The 14844-nt window shown below is 51.5% G+C and overlaps 6 protein-coding genes across 6 annotated transcripts; 2 read left to right on the top strand and 4 right to left on the bottom strand.

Moving 5' to 3' along the window:
- Positions 1 to 80: 80 nt before the first annotated feature.
- Positions 81 to 464, bottom strand: THIO_0 (Thioredoxin-like protein; the record flags this gene model as incomplete). The annotated part of the gene is made up of 1 exon (XM_014692514.1): positions 81 to 464. The coding sequence occupies one exon, from the start codon at positions 462 to 464 to the stop codon at positions 81 to 83; it is 384 nt and encodes a 127-aa protein (XP_014548000.1).
- A 1649-nt stretch (positions 465 to 2113) lies between these two features.
- On the bottom strand, positions 2114 to 3865 carry G6M90_00g025820 (uncharacterized protein; the record flags this gene model as incomplete). Its single annotated transcript, XM_014692515.1, has 1 exon — positions 2114 to 3865. The coding sequence occupies one exon, from the start codon at positions 3863 to 3865 to the stop codon at positions 2114 to 2116; it is 1752 nt and encodes a 583-aa protein (XP_014548001.1).
- A 2606-nt stretch (positions 3866 to 6471) lies between these two features.
- G6M90_00g025810 (uncharacterized protein) lies at positions 6472 to 7509 on the top strand (the record flags this gene model as incomplete). Its single annotated transcript, XM_066129958.1, has 4 exons — positions 6472 to 6833; positions 6957 to 7197; positions 7260 to 7335; positions 7394 to 7509. The coding sequence occupies 4 exons, from the start codon at positions 6472 to 6474 to the stop codon at positions 7507 to 7509; spliced, it is 795 nt and encodes a 264-aa protein (XP_065985581.1).
- A 225-nt stretch (positions 7510 to 7734) lies between these two features.
- Positions 7735 to 9885, bottom strand: mug157_0 (Meiotically up-regulated 157 protein; the record flags this gene model as incomplete). Its single annotated transcript, XM_066129957.1, has 10 exons — positions 7735 to 8032; positions 8109 to 8460; positions 8537 to 8749; positions 8810 to 8897; positions 8947 to 8980; positions 9033 to 9108; positions 9173 to 9309; positions 9392 to 9399; positions 9457 to 9594; positions 9655 to 9885. 10 exons carry the CDS (start codon positions 9883 to 9885, stop codon positions 7735 to 7737), a joined length of 1575 nt encoding a protein of 524 aa, XP_065985869.1.
- A 1214-nt stretch (positions 9886 to 11099) lies between these two features.
- On the top strand, positions 11100 to 13148 carry LAC12_1 (Lactose permease; the record flags this gene model as incomplete). Its single annotated transcript, XM_066129956.1, has 7 exons — positions 11100 to 11150; positions 11230 to 11578; positions 11641 to 11787; positions 11842 to 11951; positions 12011 to 12725; positions 12825 to 12970; positions 13029 to 13148. The coding sequence occupies 7 exons, from the start codon at positions 11100 to 11102 to the stop codon at positions 13146 to 13148; spliced, it is 1638 nt and encodes a 545-aa protein (XP_065985798.1).
- A 246-nt stretch (positions 13149 to 13394) lies between these two features.
- Positions 13395 to 14622, bottom strand: G6M90_00g025780 (uncharacterized protein; the record flags this gene model as incomplete). Its single annotated transcript, XM_014692519.1, has 5 exons — positions 13395 to 13510; positions 13563 to 13638; positions 13710 to 13757; positions 13829 to 14024; positions 14213 to 14622. The coding sequence occupies 5 exons, from the start codon at positions 14620 to 14622 to the stop codon at positions 13395 to 13397; spliced, it is 846 nt and encodes a 281-aa protein (XP_014548005.1).
- Between the last annotated feature and the right edge of the window lie 222 nt (positions 14623 to 14844).

Raw genomic sequence — 14844 nt, 5'->3', positions numbered from 1 at the left:
CTATGAGGCCGCCGGCGAACTGCCAAAATCCCGAAACGCAACAACCGTGATCCAAACCTCCCCCCTCCAAAACGGCCACATTATGCCTTTTGGGCCTCCTCAGCCCTCTGGGCCGCCAAACCAGCCAGCTTCTCCGCGGCGGCCCCTAGAGATTTGGGGTCAACGCCCTGAATCATGGACTGGCCATTGACGGCAACCTGCTTGCCCTCCTTGAAGAACAAAAACGTGGGCATCGCCGAGATGCGGTACTTTTGGGCCACGGCCTGGACGTGGTCGACGTTGACCTTGGCAAACGCCAAGTAGCCCGACTTGCTGTGCTTGGCGGCCAGGGATTCGAAGATGGGGGCGATGGTTCGGCAGGGCGGGCACCAGTCGGCGAAGAAGTCGACCACGACGTAGGTGGTTGACGAGAGGAGGGCCTCGAGCTCCTCGGGCGAGGTGATGTGCTGGGCTGCGTGAGCCATTTTGAAGTTGTGCGTGGTCTTGTTCGAGTACGTGGGTTGGTTGACGCGGCTTGTGGATGTGCGCGACTGTGGCTCGTACGTATATGCGTGCGAAGATTGAAGCTGTCCTTTTTGTTTGATGTAGGTTGTCGAGGGTCAAGCTGGAGCTGCTGCTTGCTTAAGTATGACGACGGTTGGAGGGGGGAAGCTTCTGGCGTGCTTCGATGAGGTGGGGCTTTGTAATCGGCGACTAGGTCTTAGAAATTGGCCACGCAAAAAGATTCCACACATTCCACATGGCCTTGATAGGTCTGGTGGGGCTGCGTCGGCCGTTCGGCATCTGAATCCATGTCCGGTTCTCGGGGTTTGTGCCGCCGTTAAATTCCCGTCTGTGCCAGCTGCACTGGATAATTATACATCACGAGGACTAACCTCTTTCGTTCTTCCTTTTTTTTAGCTGGCTTTTTGGGATTTTTGGCTGTAGCCGAGTGGCATAGTTCAACAGCCAATATTGCCGCACAGAAGATGCACACACCGCCGCCATGTTTCTTCCTTTTATGACCTGTAGCCAAGTGGTCCCCTGCTAAAATTAGGATATTTCCAGATTCGGAACCACCAGGGTTGCAGATTGGTCATGATCCCACAGCTGTGATACCACGGCATGTAATGTATCTATATCATTAAATGACAAAAAAACCCATCACTCACTACCTGCCCCCGGCGACAAGCCACAACGTTGTCTAGCGCAACAGACTAGCTAAGACTATAGACTTGACACCATGATTCCAGCGCCAGTTGGAGTCGCATTTTAGGTGGATTGGGAGAGTGGAAGGACGGGATGTCACTCAATCGGGGGGCTTAATTGCTTAGCCAATTATCGGTTTCGATGTGGCGGTTTCGATCGTTGGATGTGCAGTCACACTCCATGCCAGAAATGGCGGTTGAGGTGTTGGTTCAGCCCAGTTGCCGCGCCGGATTTTACGTTAGTAGCTGGTAGGACATATTCACCTCGACCCCAAGCCGAGTGACTCTACTGTCTGTATGTGGTCTGGTGGTTCCATATCCGGGAACACCCAGTGCCCCCAAAGGAGCCTAGCACGGAGCAGCACGACTGGCAAGCGGCACCGGACTGTCTGTTCAGGCCCGCCAGACCAGACATACTGTTAACATTGAAGTCGACATTTGATCGATCCATTGATGTGACCTGAGCCCAGGCGCCACCTACTAAGCACTACCGCGCCGGTCATCTTCTTGGTATCACACTTAACTTGCCGCACACTTTCTTTCCCTAGTTAAATTGATCCGGTGCTACTCAACCAGCTCGTGCATGTCCTCTCATTGTATCCGTCAACGTCGCTCTTTGCTCTGTCACGGTGCCTCTCATGACAGATTGACATTACGAAGAAGATGCAGACTTCAGAAACGTTTACGATCATGGCCAGAGAACTGTCGTGGCAACGGCGAAACGCCAACAGGAGAAGTCGATAGAGTTAGGCACATATTACGCAGGAGATTAAGCAGCAGATCAAGGCAAATCCCTCAATAGCCGCACATTCTCTGCAGGCAGTTGAAGCTTTGCTGCTAATTCACACTGACTTGTAAAGATCATCTCGACATCAGAAAAACAAAAATCATTCCTCATTGCGAATTAGACGTCTGTATGAAACACCTCAATTCGGAAGTTGAACGCCTCCGATCATAACGTCTCTAGTATCACCATCTACTCTTTCAAATCTGAAATAGGTGGTGTAAATGCGATCCCCCGTGGCAGGCGACGTCCAGGAATACTGTGTCTCTCTGCACTCCAAACGCCAGCCTTTAGGCTCGCAAAACGACCCCATGCTCGCGAGATGATTGGTCGAATGCATAAAGTCATGTCCCGATTTCTTGAGCTTCTCATTATAGACATCCGGGATCTCGTCTACGCTAATCGTGACGGACTTGTTAGCGAGGGTGAAGCACAGCACCATGACAAAGGAAAACATCTCGGGGCGCAGAAAATGCATCGACGAGAAACAAGTGATGTGATCGACGCTCTTGCCATGATCCTCGTTGCTGATTCTGAGTAGTGTCGACTCCATGGAGTCCGTAAAAAGGTTATCGTATACCCCGGATGACCGGCAAATGTCTAACATCCCAGGGGAGATATCGCATCCTAGAAGGCGATACTCCTGACTTGAGACGGCGACGGCAGGAGAAGAGGATTTCTTGCTCTCCGCCAGCGCTCGGCCAAAGATTCCAGTTCCACATGCGAGATCGAGCACCGTTCCGGAGAATTCAAACCGACCAGCTAGTCGCCTGGCCGATTCCAGCATGGTGGCCGCTTGGTTAACAAGTGTGTCATACTTGGGTGCGAAGCCGTCATACACGGACGCGATCTTTGGTTGATGGGACCACTTGTCCGGATGGCCAAGCATATGGTTGGCGATGAAGATGTTGATTACAGCGGAATGGCCGCCTGGCAGACTGTGTATAATGGGCAGATCCTGGAATACCCCGTCCGGCATGAAGGCTGCCGGCTGGGGATTCACCTCGATGGCAAAGACTTCTCCTGTCGTCGTGGCGCGGAGATCAACATCGCACCCCATGTTGCTGCCTTTACAGCCGCTGATGGTGAATGCTTCCAGGGCCACTTGCTGAAGACGTTCGAACAGGGTGGGATTGTGCTGCTTCTGCAGAAGCTCGATACGAGTCTCTTGGTCGAACTTCAAGTCAAAGGTAAGGAACTTGTCCTTGCTTGTGGTTTGCTTCGTATTGTACACGAATGGCGTCAGGGCAATGCAGCTCTGGCCCATTTCTACAACAGAGCAAGTATAGTCCTTGCCGTCTATGTACTGCTGTACAACAACGTCGTCGTTGTCCCGGCTGGTAGGGTCGTAGGAGCTCGCGTACTCGACTGGGTCTTTTATACCCAAAGCGTGTGCACGTCTAACGCGTGCCTCGTGCAATGATTTGTTGATGCGACCAAGAGCCAAATCTAGCTCCTCTTGATTATGGCAGACGGAGTGTTCGTCAATCAGCTGGCTGGCACAGCCATTAGCCGGCTTGACAAACAGCGGGAAACGATCAGCGCCAGGAACGGGTGGTGTTCCGTGGAGTCTCGCGGCTTTATAGAAGTCATTCTTCGTCTTGGACCGTTCCCAGCTGCGGACACCGCAGGATGGCAAGCCCAGAGACTCAAAGTAGCGGCTGGCTAACGTGCCTGCAACAGGGTCATCGAGGGTGCCCCAGAGAAAGTTGAAGTAGAAATCGAACCCTTCGGCAACAGCAGCATCGATCTCTTGCTGTGCGTTGTCTTTGTGTATGAAGCGGTATGTGAATTCGTGCTGTGAGGTAAAGAGGCCAGGCTGGGATGAATCGTGGAGGTCTCCAAGCACAGAGTCAGAGCCCTCATAGGATGATTGGAAGACACAAATTCTCATGATGGCTCCTAGTGGTCGAAACAAAAATACTGTGATTCTTTAATGGGAGTGGCATGGTTGAGAATCCAGTTCCTGACTGTGGCCGGAGGATGTTGGCTTTTAAATCTCTATCAACTTAAACAAGGTCAAATCGACGCTTCGTCAGTAGCCTTATCGAGAATGAATTGGCAATTTTCATGGTCGTACATATGACCTGTCGGCGGCCCATATATGCAGCTCTCGCATGTTCTGTGACCCGTATCAAGCATGATTTTGACGATATGGCATGGGCCGTTTCAAATATATTTCTAATTGCATTGCACCTGCGGGCTGTCGTGTTTGTGCTACAAAAAAGGGCTGTTCGTGTTCCCGTGTGCCATGTAATAGCAACAGTCTACTCGGTATATATGTGTAAACTATCTTTGTGTGTATGACTGCAACATGAATTATTGTTCTTTAAATAAGCTTATATCTCTTGTAAAGCTTTTTGAGCTTATTCTTTACAAGGTATAATTTACTAAAATTTGGCAACATATCTCATCAAAGTATTAGGGGCTTGGGACTCTTGAAACTAAAAGATGATTCGCTGTGCTCTTGTATGCTAAACTAGGCAGTTAGTAGCATGTCCAAGCGATTTTTGGTATCACAAATGGCACAACCCATCGTATCTGCGGACCTGTAGAACGTAATTGGTTGGTGTGATTGAGAGAAACAACAACCTTGCCACCGAGGAGGTTCCTCCACCTTTGGTAGTGCAGCTTGTGATAGTTGGGATCCCGTCGCGTTATATGCCACGTAAGAGCCGTGACTGGCTGTTGCGATTTTGATGAGGCCCAACAGGGTCCGACCCGCGTCGAAAAACACAGCGCCTGTTGGACGACGCGACACAAATCATGTCCGCTTTAGGTATTGATGCAAATTGGCTGCATCTCTACACATGTAGCGTAGATAACCAATTGTTCCATGACGATTACACGCAGCTCGTACGAGATTTACTCGACGGCCTAACAGATCACCACATTTGAGTTGCTATCCTCATTGGGCCACATCAATCTGAGTTGCACGACCAAAGGTGGAGGAACCTCCGGTGATACAGGTTGCCATTTCTCTCCATCGCACGTTCTGCATATGCCGCTGTCCCTTTATTGCATGCCGTCGTGAGCCAGCCACGGACGAACCGTTGGGCATTGTCGAGAGCGAAGCTTGAACTGGGAGACAGGGCTCTGGGGCTGGACGGGCCATTTCCCTGCTTCACACGGATGAATAGTCATGAATAGCCATCAACGGCGCTCTTTGGGCAGGGAGAATACCACGACCGCAGATACCCCGTCGCACCACTTCAAGGCGGAGCAAGCGGTGATAGTGTAGCGTCATAGGCGGTCGAGCATTGTTCATGACCACGGAACATAGAAACGAGTTAGACGGCGCTCTCATATGACCCGGTCGTATGGATAAATGCTCACGATTCAGCCAGCTGATGGAATTATAATAATAGGTCTTTTGAGGCCCACTTTTAGGTCGAGGAAGGATTACAGGCCGAACCAGAGCAAGATAGTGGCAAGTCGCACCAAGCCCAGTACGTTATCGGCCGCAGGCGGTTTACAAATCGCCTGGCTGGTAGAACGATGGCAGGTGCCGGCGGTTGCGCTTGCTAATTCAAACTTGACGTCACTGGTTATGTCGTGACTTATACCAGCTGCACTACCAAAAGTGGAGGAGACTCCGGCGTGCAAGTCGTTAGCCCTCTTTATGTATCACAGGTTGAATAACTCCACATGCAACTAGTTGACTTTTCTCCAGCACTGGTCCTGGGGCAGACACAAACAACCCACCTGTTTCCTCCGGCCTTCATATCCAACTGCCAAGCCAAAACCACAAAGCATTAGACGCCATTCATCCTCACTGAGCCCGAATGAGGCCACGGTTCAGGCATACTGTATTCAATACTCCCTGCCCCAATGAGAATAGAGAATGGAGCTATTGGACACAGCCGTGCGTCTCAATTCGCCAGAGACAGAGAGTCGGTGCGGATAATTACTGATCGAGCATCAACACGATGCAGCAAATATCCACCCACGATGCAGCTAAAATTTCCCACAAATGATGTTCCATGATCACTATTAGCTGTCCATCTACCGTCGCCCGAATCACAAAATCCGGTCGGTCTCCCCGTCCCAATCACACATACAACGACCTACACGTGAACTCCACAAAACGGCCTTCATTGCTAAAATCCCGGAGAATCAACGACGGTTGCCGTCAGCACCATTTTCTAGCGCGAGGCACAATGTCACCTACCGAGTCAAGGAAGGATGGGCCGAGGCGATAGTGTGGTTTCGACTTCACGCAGTGGTTGGTGGTTTGCCAGTACTGGCCGAGAATCCTTTGCTGAAACAGAAGAACACGCTGAAGCGCCTAGAGGCCATTACAATGCTGGCTGCCGCGCTTCACACAATGCCCATTCCCACAAGTTTCTCGCTCCGGCCCGACTTGTCGCTCTTTTTCCCAATCCAGTGGGTTGGCAATGACCACCAACTTGGAGTATTAAAGCGTCATGGCCCCCGGGGGGAAATAATGGCATGCGTGAATTGCCTTAGGTTCCCCATCAGGCTGTTGGTAATTTCAGGATGCGCACCTTTATCAAGCACGTTTTGGCTGCCGCATGTCTGGCGGCCACGGCTTCGGCTGTGACGCCCATCTCCGATTCGGACATGAACCAAATGCTGAACGAGGGAGGAGTCAGTCTTGCCATGAAGGCTCAGCCAATGTTCTTCTTTGGACAGGCAATGAAACAGCCCCCCTGTATTCCTACGTTTGCAACCACTCCCGATGGAAAGCAAGTCCCGTCTTCCAAGCTCTGCGCATTCCCAGATGTTGGCTGCGAATGCCGAAACCCAGGTGTTGGCATCGGCAATCCTAGTCCTTCATTTCCCATCTATTACAGTTACCAGAAATGCTCTGATACCTCGGTGAGAGTCGCCTACAACTTGTTCTACACAAAAGATGGCAGCGAACCGAACAAGGTCTTTGGACATCCTTAGTAAGACGCTTGATTAGATCCCCCTCGGAGGGACTTGACGTATTAGATCAAATGTGCTGACGAGTGCCATAGCGACTGGGAACGCGTCATTGTTGTTTTCACAAAGGCCGCTGATGGGAACTGGCGGCCGGACCAGTTGTTCCTCTCTCAGCATAGCGGCTATGGCCGTTTGCAGTGGGCCAAGATACAGAATACGATAAACCGTGAAGACGCAGCCGAACCTCGCGGCGGCAAGGACGGAAGACAGTACCTCGACCATCCCAAGGTCTACGTTGAGTGGAGCAAGCACGCCCATCGCGACACACGTAATACGGTAAGAATCATCGGCGTCAGTCGAGAGCTGCGACGTGCATAATGAACTTACACTGTTTTCAGGGTTGGAACGATCCCCTGTCCCAGCTCACGGACAATGCTTTCCGGTCCAACGACTGGTGGTACTTTCCCAAACGAGGTAAGGAATCCTGGCGCATCTTGTCTTCCGAGTCCTTTTTCTGAATATCACAACACAGATGACTACATCCGAGCGGATCGATCAACCGAGATTGGAAGACTCCTGGGGAGCTTTGACTGGGGAGATGCCTCGTCAAACCCGCCATCAGTGCACGACGGCCTTTGCACTGCTTAAGAATATATAGATGTATATATATCTTGTATATATGTTCATAATCACGTCATATAGAGATGCTGCATAACCGCGTCGAATATAATTTCATCTCTCATCTTCCATTAGGCCCCAAACTAAGCCAAGGTCTGGACTCTAAACAAGCGGCGTATGAAACTTCAAAACTCACAATACCTCGCGACTCGGTCCCATGACTCTCTGCAGTGTAGGACCTCTTTGTCCAGGTAGTCATTTCTCATCATCGCCGCCAACGATATAAGGCGTGTCGTCCTTGAAGATAAGCCCCGGCTTCCTCTCGGCCAGATCCAACATCATCTCAGCAAAGTAGCTATTCGCCCACGCAAACCACGGGCGCGTAAAGTCGCTGGTGTTGTAAATATGCACACTCTCGTGTATGAGGCCCAGCCCAGACGTGTTTTCGAGAATGAGCGCAAGACGCCCCTTGATCTCGTCGTCATCGTCGGTTCCGTAAATCCCCGACACTTGGGACATGGGCCAGGGATAAGTAGCATTGACGTGAGGGCCGCTTTGCAAGGGAGGGGGGAGGCATTAGCTATATCCAAGTATTTGCTGGTACCGGCTTACACGCGGGGTCTACTTACCCGATGCCCTGGAATTTCTTGCCAGCGGCATAATAGGGATTGGAGCGCGAGAACATGGCGTCCTTTGTCTTCCTGTAGGTGCTGTCGCTCCTGGGTAGGAATCCGAGATACGGCAGGGACACGAGACTCGGCACGTTGGCGTCGTCCATGATGTATTGGCCGCCGTAGCCGTTTGTCTCGTAGGCGAATATGCCGTTGGGCGTCTTGGTGTGATGGAGGACGGCGTTGCGGATGGTGCGTGCGTGCTGGCGTGCCTGGCGGGAGACTTGGTTGAGCTTGCGGGAGGCGTCAAGCATGTCGGCTATGTGGTTGAGCTCTACGGATAGCATGGCGTTGTCGGAGGTGATGAAGTCTGGAGAGGCATTAGTCTGGGGAAGCGCAAGTGTCCTGCCGGACTAGAGGGGAGGGTGTCCTGGGATCCCACGTACTGAAGACGCACAAGTCGTCGGATGGCCGGTGGCTGCAGGCAACGAGGCCGTTGGCAAGCTTGGGCTCGCCGTTGCCGCTGTTAGGCACCGGCGGTGAGAGGGAGCCGGCCGTGCCTGTCCAGTTGTAGTAGCTGACGAATTCCCAGTCGTCGGACCAGGAGCTCTGGGATTGTTCGTTGATGGTCTGGAGGATCTTGTTCATGGCCTTCTCCCCTGTGAAACGTTGTCAGCGCGTGCCGTGACTGGGTGTGTATGGTTCTTTTAGTGACGTACAGTTGTCATTGATAAAGGAGGCGTCTTTTGTGTTTTGGTAGAATGATCGGGAGATTTTGAGAAACGCAGCCAGAGAGTCCAGTTCATACTGCTGAGGTTAGGTGGTTGTCGTTGAGAGCTCGTTTGGGTAGACGCACCTTGCACTCAAAGACGGTTTGGTTGTCCACAGGACTGTAAACCAGGTCAGCATTACAACACCTCCTGATAGCAAAGAGACGCATACGGGTTGACATTGACTTTGGCAGCGTAGTCATTTACCGTGGGCTTAAGCCCCGACTCGGGTGGTGGTTGGAACGAGCCTGCGTCTAGTCAGCGAGCCAATTTTCTCGTGTACTTGCAGTTCTCGATAATTATGGTACATGCCGCAATAAGGATACTGATAAATGTATCGCGCCTCGGTGTTGATGATGGCCTTGACAAGCGCCTTGAGATTGTCATCCTGCGGCAAAAGCTTGTACAGATGGGCAAACTGGTTCCCCGTGTCGCGAAGCCATTGGGCCCTATACCAAGCATACAGCATTCCGAGATTAGCATTTGGTCCATGGCGGCAGGCTGTATGACGAGATTAAAGTGCAAACCAACGTAATATCCTAACGGCGCATTAGCTCGGCTGTGAACAGTAGTCATCTTCTACAACATGTACGTACCCCGGTAACGATGAATGCCAAATTCACCTTGGGGTCGAAATACTTGACCGTGGTATCCAAGGTCGAAGGGAACGTGTTTTCAAACAACCTGGCCAAGTCGGCATCTCGTATCCGCGCCTTCATGTCACGAATGACTTTCTACACAAGGCGTCAAGACGCTGTCCCGTAAAACGCGTTTAGAACAGGACTCCCGCTCACCTCAACAGCAGGGCTCGTAAACGTCCGACACTCCTCACTGGGCCGCATAAACGGCAACTTCAACGGCCCCTGGGAATACGGCGCATGCGGCTTCTGCGAGTAGTCGGTGTAGTCGGGGCACGAGGCTGGCGTTCGGGCTTGCGCCTCATAATCCTGCCACGATGCGTGCGTGGCGGGGAGGATGGCGACTAGGGCAGCCACGCCTGTGTGGGTGAGCGAGGGGATTCGCATTTTCAACTTTTATATATATTTTTTATTTATTTCCCTTCTTTTTCAAACGCGTGACAATGAGAATCGTCAACTGCTCTGTTGTCGTGGGGAGAAGGAAGAATGAGTCGAATCGAAGAACAACCTGCCATTGACTCGTCCGTTTGTTTATTAAAAGGTCAATGTAGATCCGCCGACTCCCGACGTCAATTCTGGTAAATAAGACTGAGACATTGTGCTTGTGCGGGGAAGTCGGGTAGCACTACGACTGGGTGACTTGATTATTGACATGTTGGGGAAATTATGCATGCCGATCGTGTAAAAAACAAGGGCCGATGCCGATTGTTGGGTAGTTTCGGTGTGAGCATTGTGAATGGTCACACGCATGACGCTTGCTGCTGTTCGTGTGTCTTGTGGCTGTGGAGGAGAAGGAATATTGAAAGCTGTGTTGCTTTGTCTGCATCATCATTAGTAATATTCAGGCATGATTGCCGGCGCTAATTGTGGTATTGCGTGAGACCCAATGCGGACGTCGTCGTGATGATTTCGCCGTCTCCTCGCCGAGCTGAGCTGTATTGCCTCAACCCCCTTTCGCATTTACCGGGACTCCTTCGACTACCAAGCCATGCTTGCTGCAGGCCTCAATTTGCAGTCCTACCGCATCACTGCGCCACCATCGCCATCTGCGTCTTGGCCAAAGACCCTCACAATCGGACAACATTGAAGGCTCTCGCGTGGGTGGTTGATGAATTGACTCGCCAATTCGCCAATCACCAATCAGTATCAGGTCCTGGCTGGGTTCACGTTACATCCTCATATCATCCGGTATCTTATATTTCCGTCCCATGGGCCCCACCAAACCAGGTTTGTTAACTTGTCAAGAGTCATGACACCCACCCACACCTACACATGCCGAGAGCTAAAGCTGGGGTTCGGGACATGGAACTCTTTCTAGTATTCGGCGTGAGCCTGCCGGCCCCGTAAAATACAGGGACCGAGGCCGACTCGTTTTCAGGAATCAGCTGTTCTGATCTCGTCGGTTGTTGCTGATCATCGTTGCTTGGCTTGCGCCGCCTCCCTTGTACGCCGTGTCTTGGGTCGCACCATTTGAGGTTTTGTCCCGACCGGCAACCTTGAACATTCAACAATTCGGCACCGCCGGCCTGTCATAAAGCCCATTGCCGTCGGTTGAGCGACGTCGATGTAGACAATCTTCCTGCTGGGCCGGGAAAGCAACCATGGCGGAAAAGGTCCTTCCTGTGGCCAGCACCCACATCAACACCGATGCAGTATGTTGACACTCGTGAAACCACAATCTATCATCCATCAATTGGGGGAACAATGGCATTCTTGCTAACCACGGTGCAGAAGCAAGTGGAGACAAGAGTGGTTACCGGCGACGAGGCCTTCAACGAAGCACTGTTAAAGGAGCCACCAACGCCCTGGAGCAGGGGCCAGCTTATGATTTATCTCTTCTCTCTGGTTGCCTTTTTCAACAGCACCGTCAACGGCTACGACGGCAGCTTGATCAACAATTTGCTTCAAAATCCGTCTTTCATTGCAAAGTACAATGGATCCAACAGTGGGATCTGGGCTGGTATCGTCTCATCCATGTACCAGATTGGCAACATTGTGGCTCTTCCCTTCCTGGGTCCAGTTTGTGACCACTTTGGTCGACGGGCTGGCATGGCTAGTGGTTCCGCTATCATCATTATCGGTGCGTTCAACGCTGGTGCGCGGCGAGGTTGCGTCACGCTAGCATTACTAACGAGGAACCAGGCACCATCATCCAGGGAACTAGTAATGCAGCCGGTCAGTTCATGGGAGGTCGCTTTCTCCTCGGATTTGGAGTATCGTTGGTAGCAACCGGTGGTCCCATGTACGTGGTGGAAATCAATCATCCTGCGTATCGTGGTGTCGTTGGCGGTAAGTTCATCCAGCGCCGCACGTAAAAAAAAAAAGGGTTCTAAGACGTGCCAGCAATGTACAACACCCTGTGGTTCTCGGGATCAATCCTTTCATCGGGAGCAGCACGAGGGGCTGCAAACGTCGGCGGCGACTATTCTTGGCGTCTCATTACTTGGCTCCAGGTTCGCACGCCCACCATCATGCTCATCCAGATCTCGACCGCATCAACTAATAATAGCAGATTCTCTTCCCGTCTCTCGTCCTCATCTTCTCCTTTTTGCTCCCGGAATCCCCCAGATGGCTCTACGTTCACAACAAAAAGGAAAAAGCCAAGGCCATTCTCGTAAAATATCATGGAAACGGAAACGACAGCTCCCCGTGGGTGAGTCTCCAACTTCGAGAGTACGACGAATGCCTAAACATGGACGGCGCAGACAAGCGCTGGTGGGATTACCGTGTTCTCTTCAGAAGGGGAAACTTTTACCGCCTAAGCTGCAACCTGATCGTCTCCGCCTTTGGGCAACTTGCTGGCAATGCCGTGCTGTCCTACTTTCTGGGCTCCGTCCTTGACTCGGCTGGTTACACGTCGTACCTCGCCCAGGCGAATATTACGCTCATAAACAACTGTGTGCAGTTTTTATGCGCAATTTGCGGAGCACTGTTGGTTGACAGGATTGGTCGGCGGCCGCTGCTGCTTTTCGCCTTTACTTCGTGCACAGTTGTGTGGCTGGGGATGACGATTGCGGCATCGCAGTTTGCCGCGTCGTACGCGGGCGAAACTGCCAGCGGTGTATATGTGTATACGAATGGGGCCGCCAGTAAAGCCGCGCTGGCTATGATTTTCTTATTCGGCGCTGCGTTCTCGATTGGTATTACGCCATTGCAGGGACTGTATACTGTTGAGGTTTTGAGTTTTGAGATGAGAGCCAAGGGCATGGCCATGTCGAATTTAGCGGGTACGTATCTCTCACTGAGAACTAGGCTTCGTTGTATTCGTCTTTTTTTCCTTTCAACGCGTTTCTTCTCTATTTTTTCCGCTGACCAATTACTTACAGTCAATCTTGCCGGCTTACTCAACCAGTATGCTTGGTCAGTATCCATGAAGAACATTGGATGGAAGACATACATTATATTCACAGTCTGGGACGCAATTTCCGTCATCATTATTTACTTTACATTGCCCGAAACAAAGGGTAGAACGGTATGTGGCTTCCAGTAACAGGTCCAGTATGACGTGTATTAATGTCCATTTGCTACAGCTCGAAGAATTGGATCAAATTTTTGCAGCAAAGAATCCTGTCAAAGCATCCTTATCAAAGAAAGAGATTCTAGTCAGCCGGGACGGAGATGTAGTTGATGTCAAGGAGGCGTCAACTTGACTGGGGCGAATTCTTCTGTCCGTGGGATGAGCGAAACAACCCGTGTAAAAATTTACAAGTTTACAGTTCGCTCTCGGCCGTTTGGCCGTTTCATGCAGGCCGTGTTTGAATCATAGGTTGGCTATTGCGCCGTGCATAATAACATCTAATTTATTTCTAGTAGATCAACCGCAACGCGATTCTTACTAGCACCAATAGTCTATAAAAAAGGGGGGGTATCTAAGAAAAATATGTACTTCACCTACTCTAAGCATTACACAGCCCCTTGGCAACCAATGGAGGCGTTGAATCGGCGTCGCCCCAGTCAAAGCTTGCTATCAACTTGCCAACATCAGTTGACTCGTCCGCCAGTATATAATCCTCTTTGCGAAAGTCAGCTCTACTGCCAACTGCTGAGCGCATATTTGGACTCACCCTTGGTCGGGAAATACCACCAACTGTCGGAACGGAACGCATTGTTCGTAAGCTGGGACAAGACGTCAATCCACGCCTGAGGATGTTAGCTTCCTGCCTTTCCTTTCTTCTGTCTCTTTTTTAAAAGCAGCTAGGACACAAGCGTACAGTCGACTTTTCCTGATGCATATCATGCTTCGCCGACGAAATATAACACTATTATTTGTTAGTCGAGTCGCCCTCGGAAGTAGATGGCCCTCATCATAATGCGACGGTATATAAGTCACCTTTGGATGATCCAAGTTTTTTTGGCCGTCAGGACCACCACGTGGCTTGCTAGCATCGGCGGCATTAAACGTGTTCTTGATTTGGGCCCATTCTATCCTTTGATACCCCGTATGCTGAGACAGGTATAATTGCGCGGGCGCCCACATCCCATTACTCTGATTCTTATTCCATATCACGACGACTCGTTCCCAGTCACTAACAACTTCTGTCAGCCGTATTCACAGTCCCCTCCCTTCAGGAACTTGTTACAGTCCGTGGCAGGATATATTCCACCGCCACCCGAGTACGCGCCAGCTTATCACAGTTCATGGGAGGCACCGCTCCGCCTGGTCAACAGAACATCAACCCCCCGCCCTCCCTTTGTCAATACCGGAGAAACTCACAAGGGGTGCCCGAATATCTTATTCGGAATAAATCCATCCTTTGTATAGAACAAATTGTAGGCAATCCTGACCGCCGCGTTTCCGCACCGCGAATAGGAAAAGTACACGGGGAACGACGGCATCGGGCTCCCAAGCGGCACGCCGGGGTTTCGGCAATCGCACCCGGAGTCCGGCCACGCACACAGTTTCGACGGAGCCGCCTGTGTGCCGTTCACTATGGCCCATGAAGGCATACACGGTGCCCTGCCCACTGCCTGGCCCATCAGGAACATGGGCTGCGCCTTCATAGCGAGCTCGATACCCGCCGTGTTCAACAGGTATTCCATCTCAGCGTCGGGTATGGGTGTTGCAGCGGCTGTTGTAGCGGCCAGTGACCCGAGGGTCAAGGCTTTCCGGACCAAGGCTCGCATTTGGGCTCGGGAATACGGGGCTGTTTGGTGTTATGAGCCAGGGACTGGCCATCAACCTACGAGGCGGTGATGGAAGCTCGGCCGTGGCATCCATTTAAACACTTTGTCTTGCTTTATTTACAGTCCATAGAGTGGTATTCTTGCACATCTAGTGAGACCTGCTGGGAAATCATGCGACAAACAGGCCGGTAGTAATGCGCAGGTATGGACTGGCTCCATGAG

Source organism: Metarhizium brunneum, chromosome 1 (assembly GCF_013426205.1).
Source record: "Metarhizium brunneum chromosome 1, complete sequence".
In the NCBI taxonomy this organism is placed as follows: domain Eukaryota; kingdom Fungi; phylum Ascomycota; class Sordariomycetes; order Hypocreales; family Clavicipitaceae; genus Metarhizium; species Metarhizium brunneum.
Note: the sequence above shows the minus strand (reverse complement) of the source record. Positions and strands in the feature narration are given on the sequence as shown.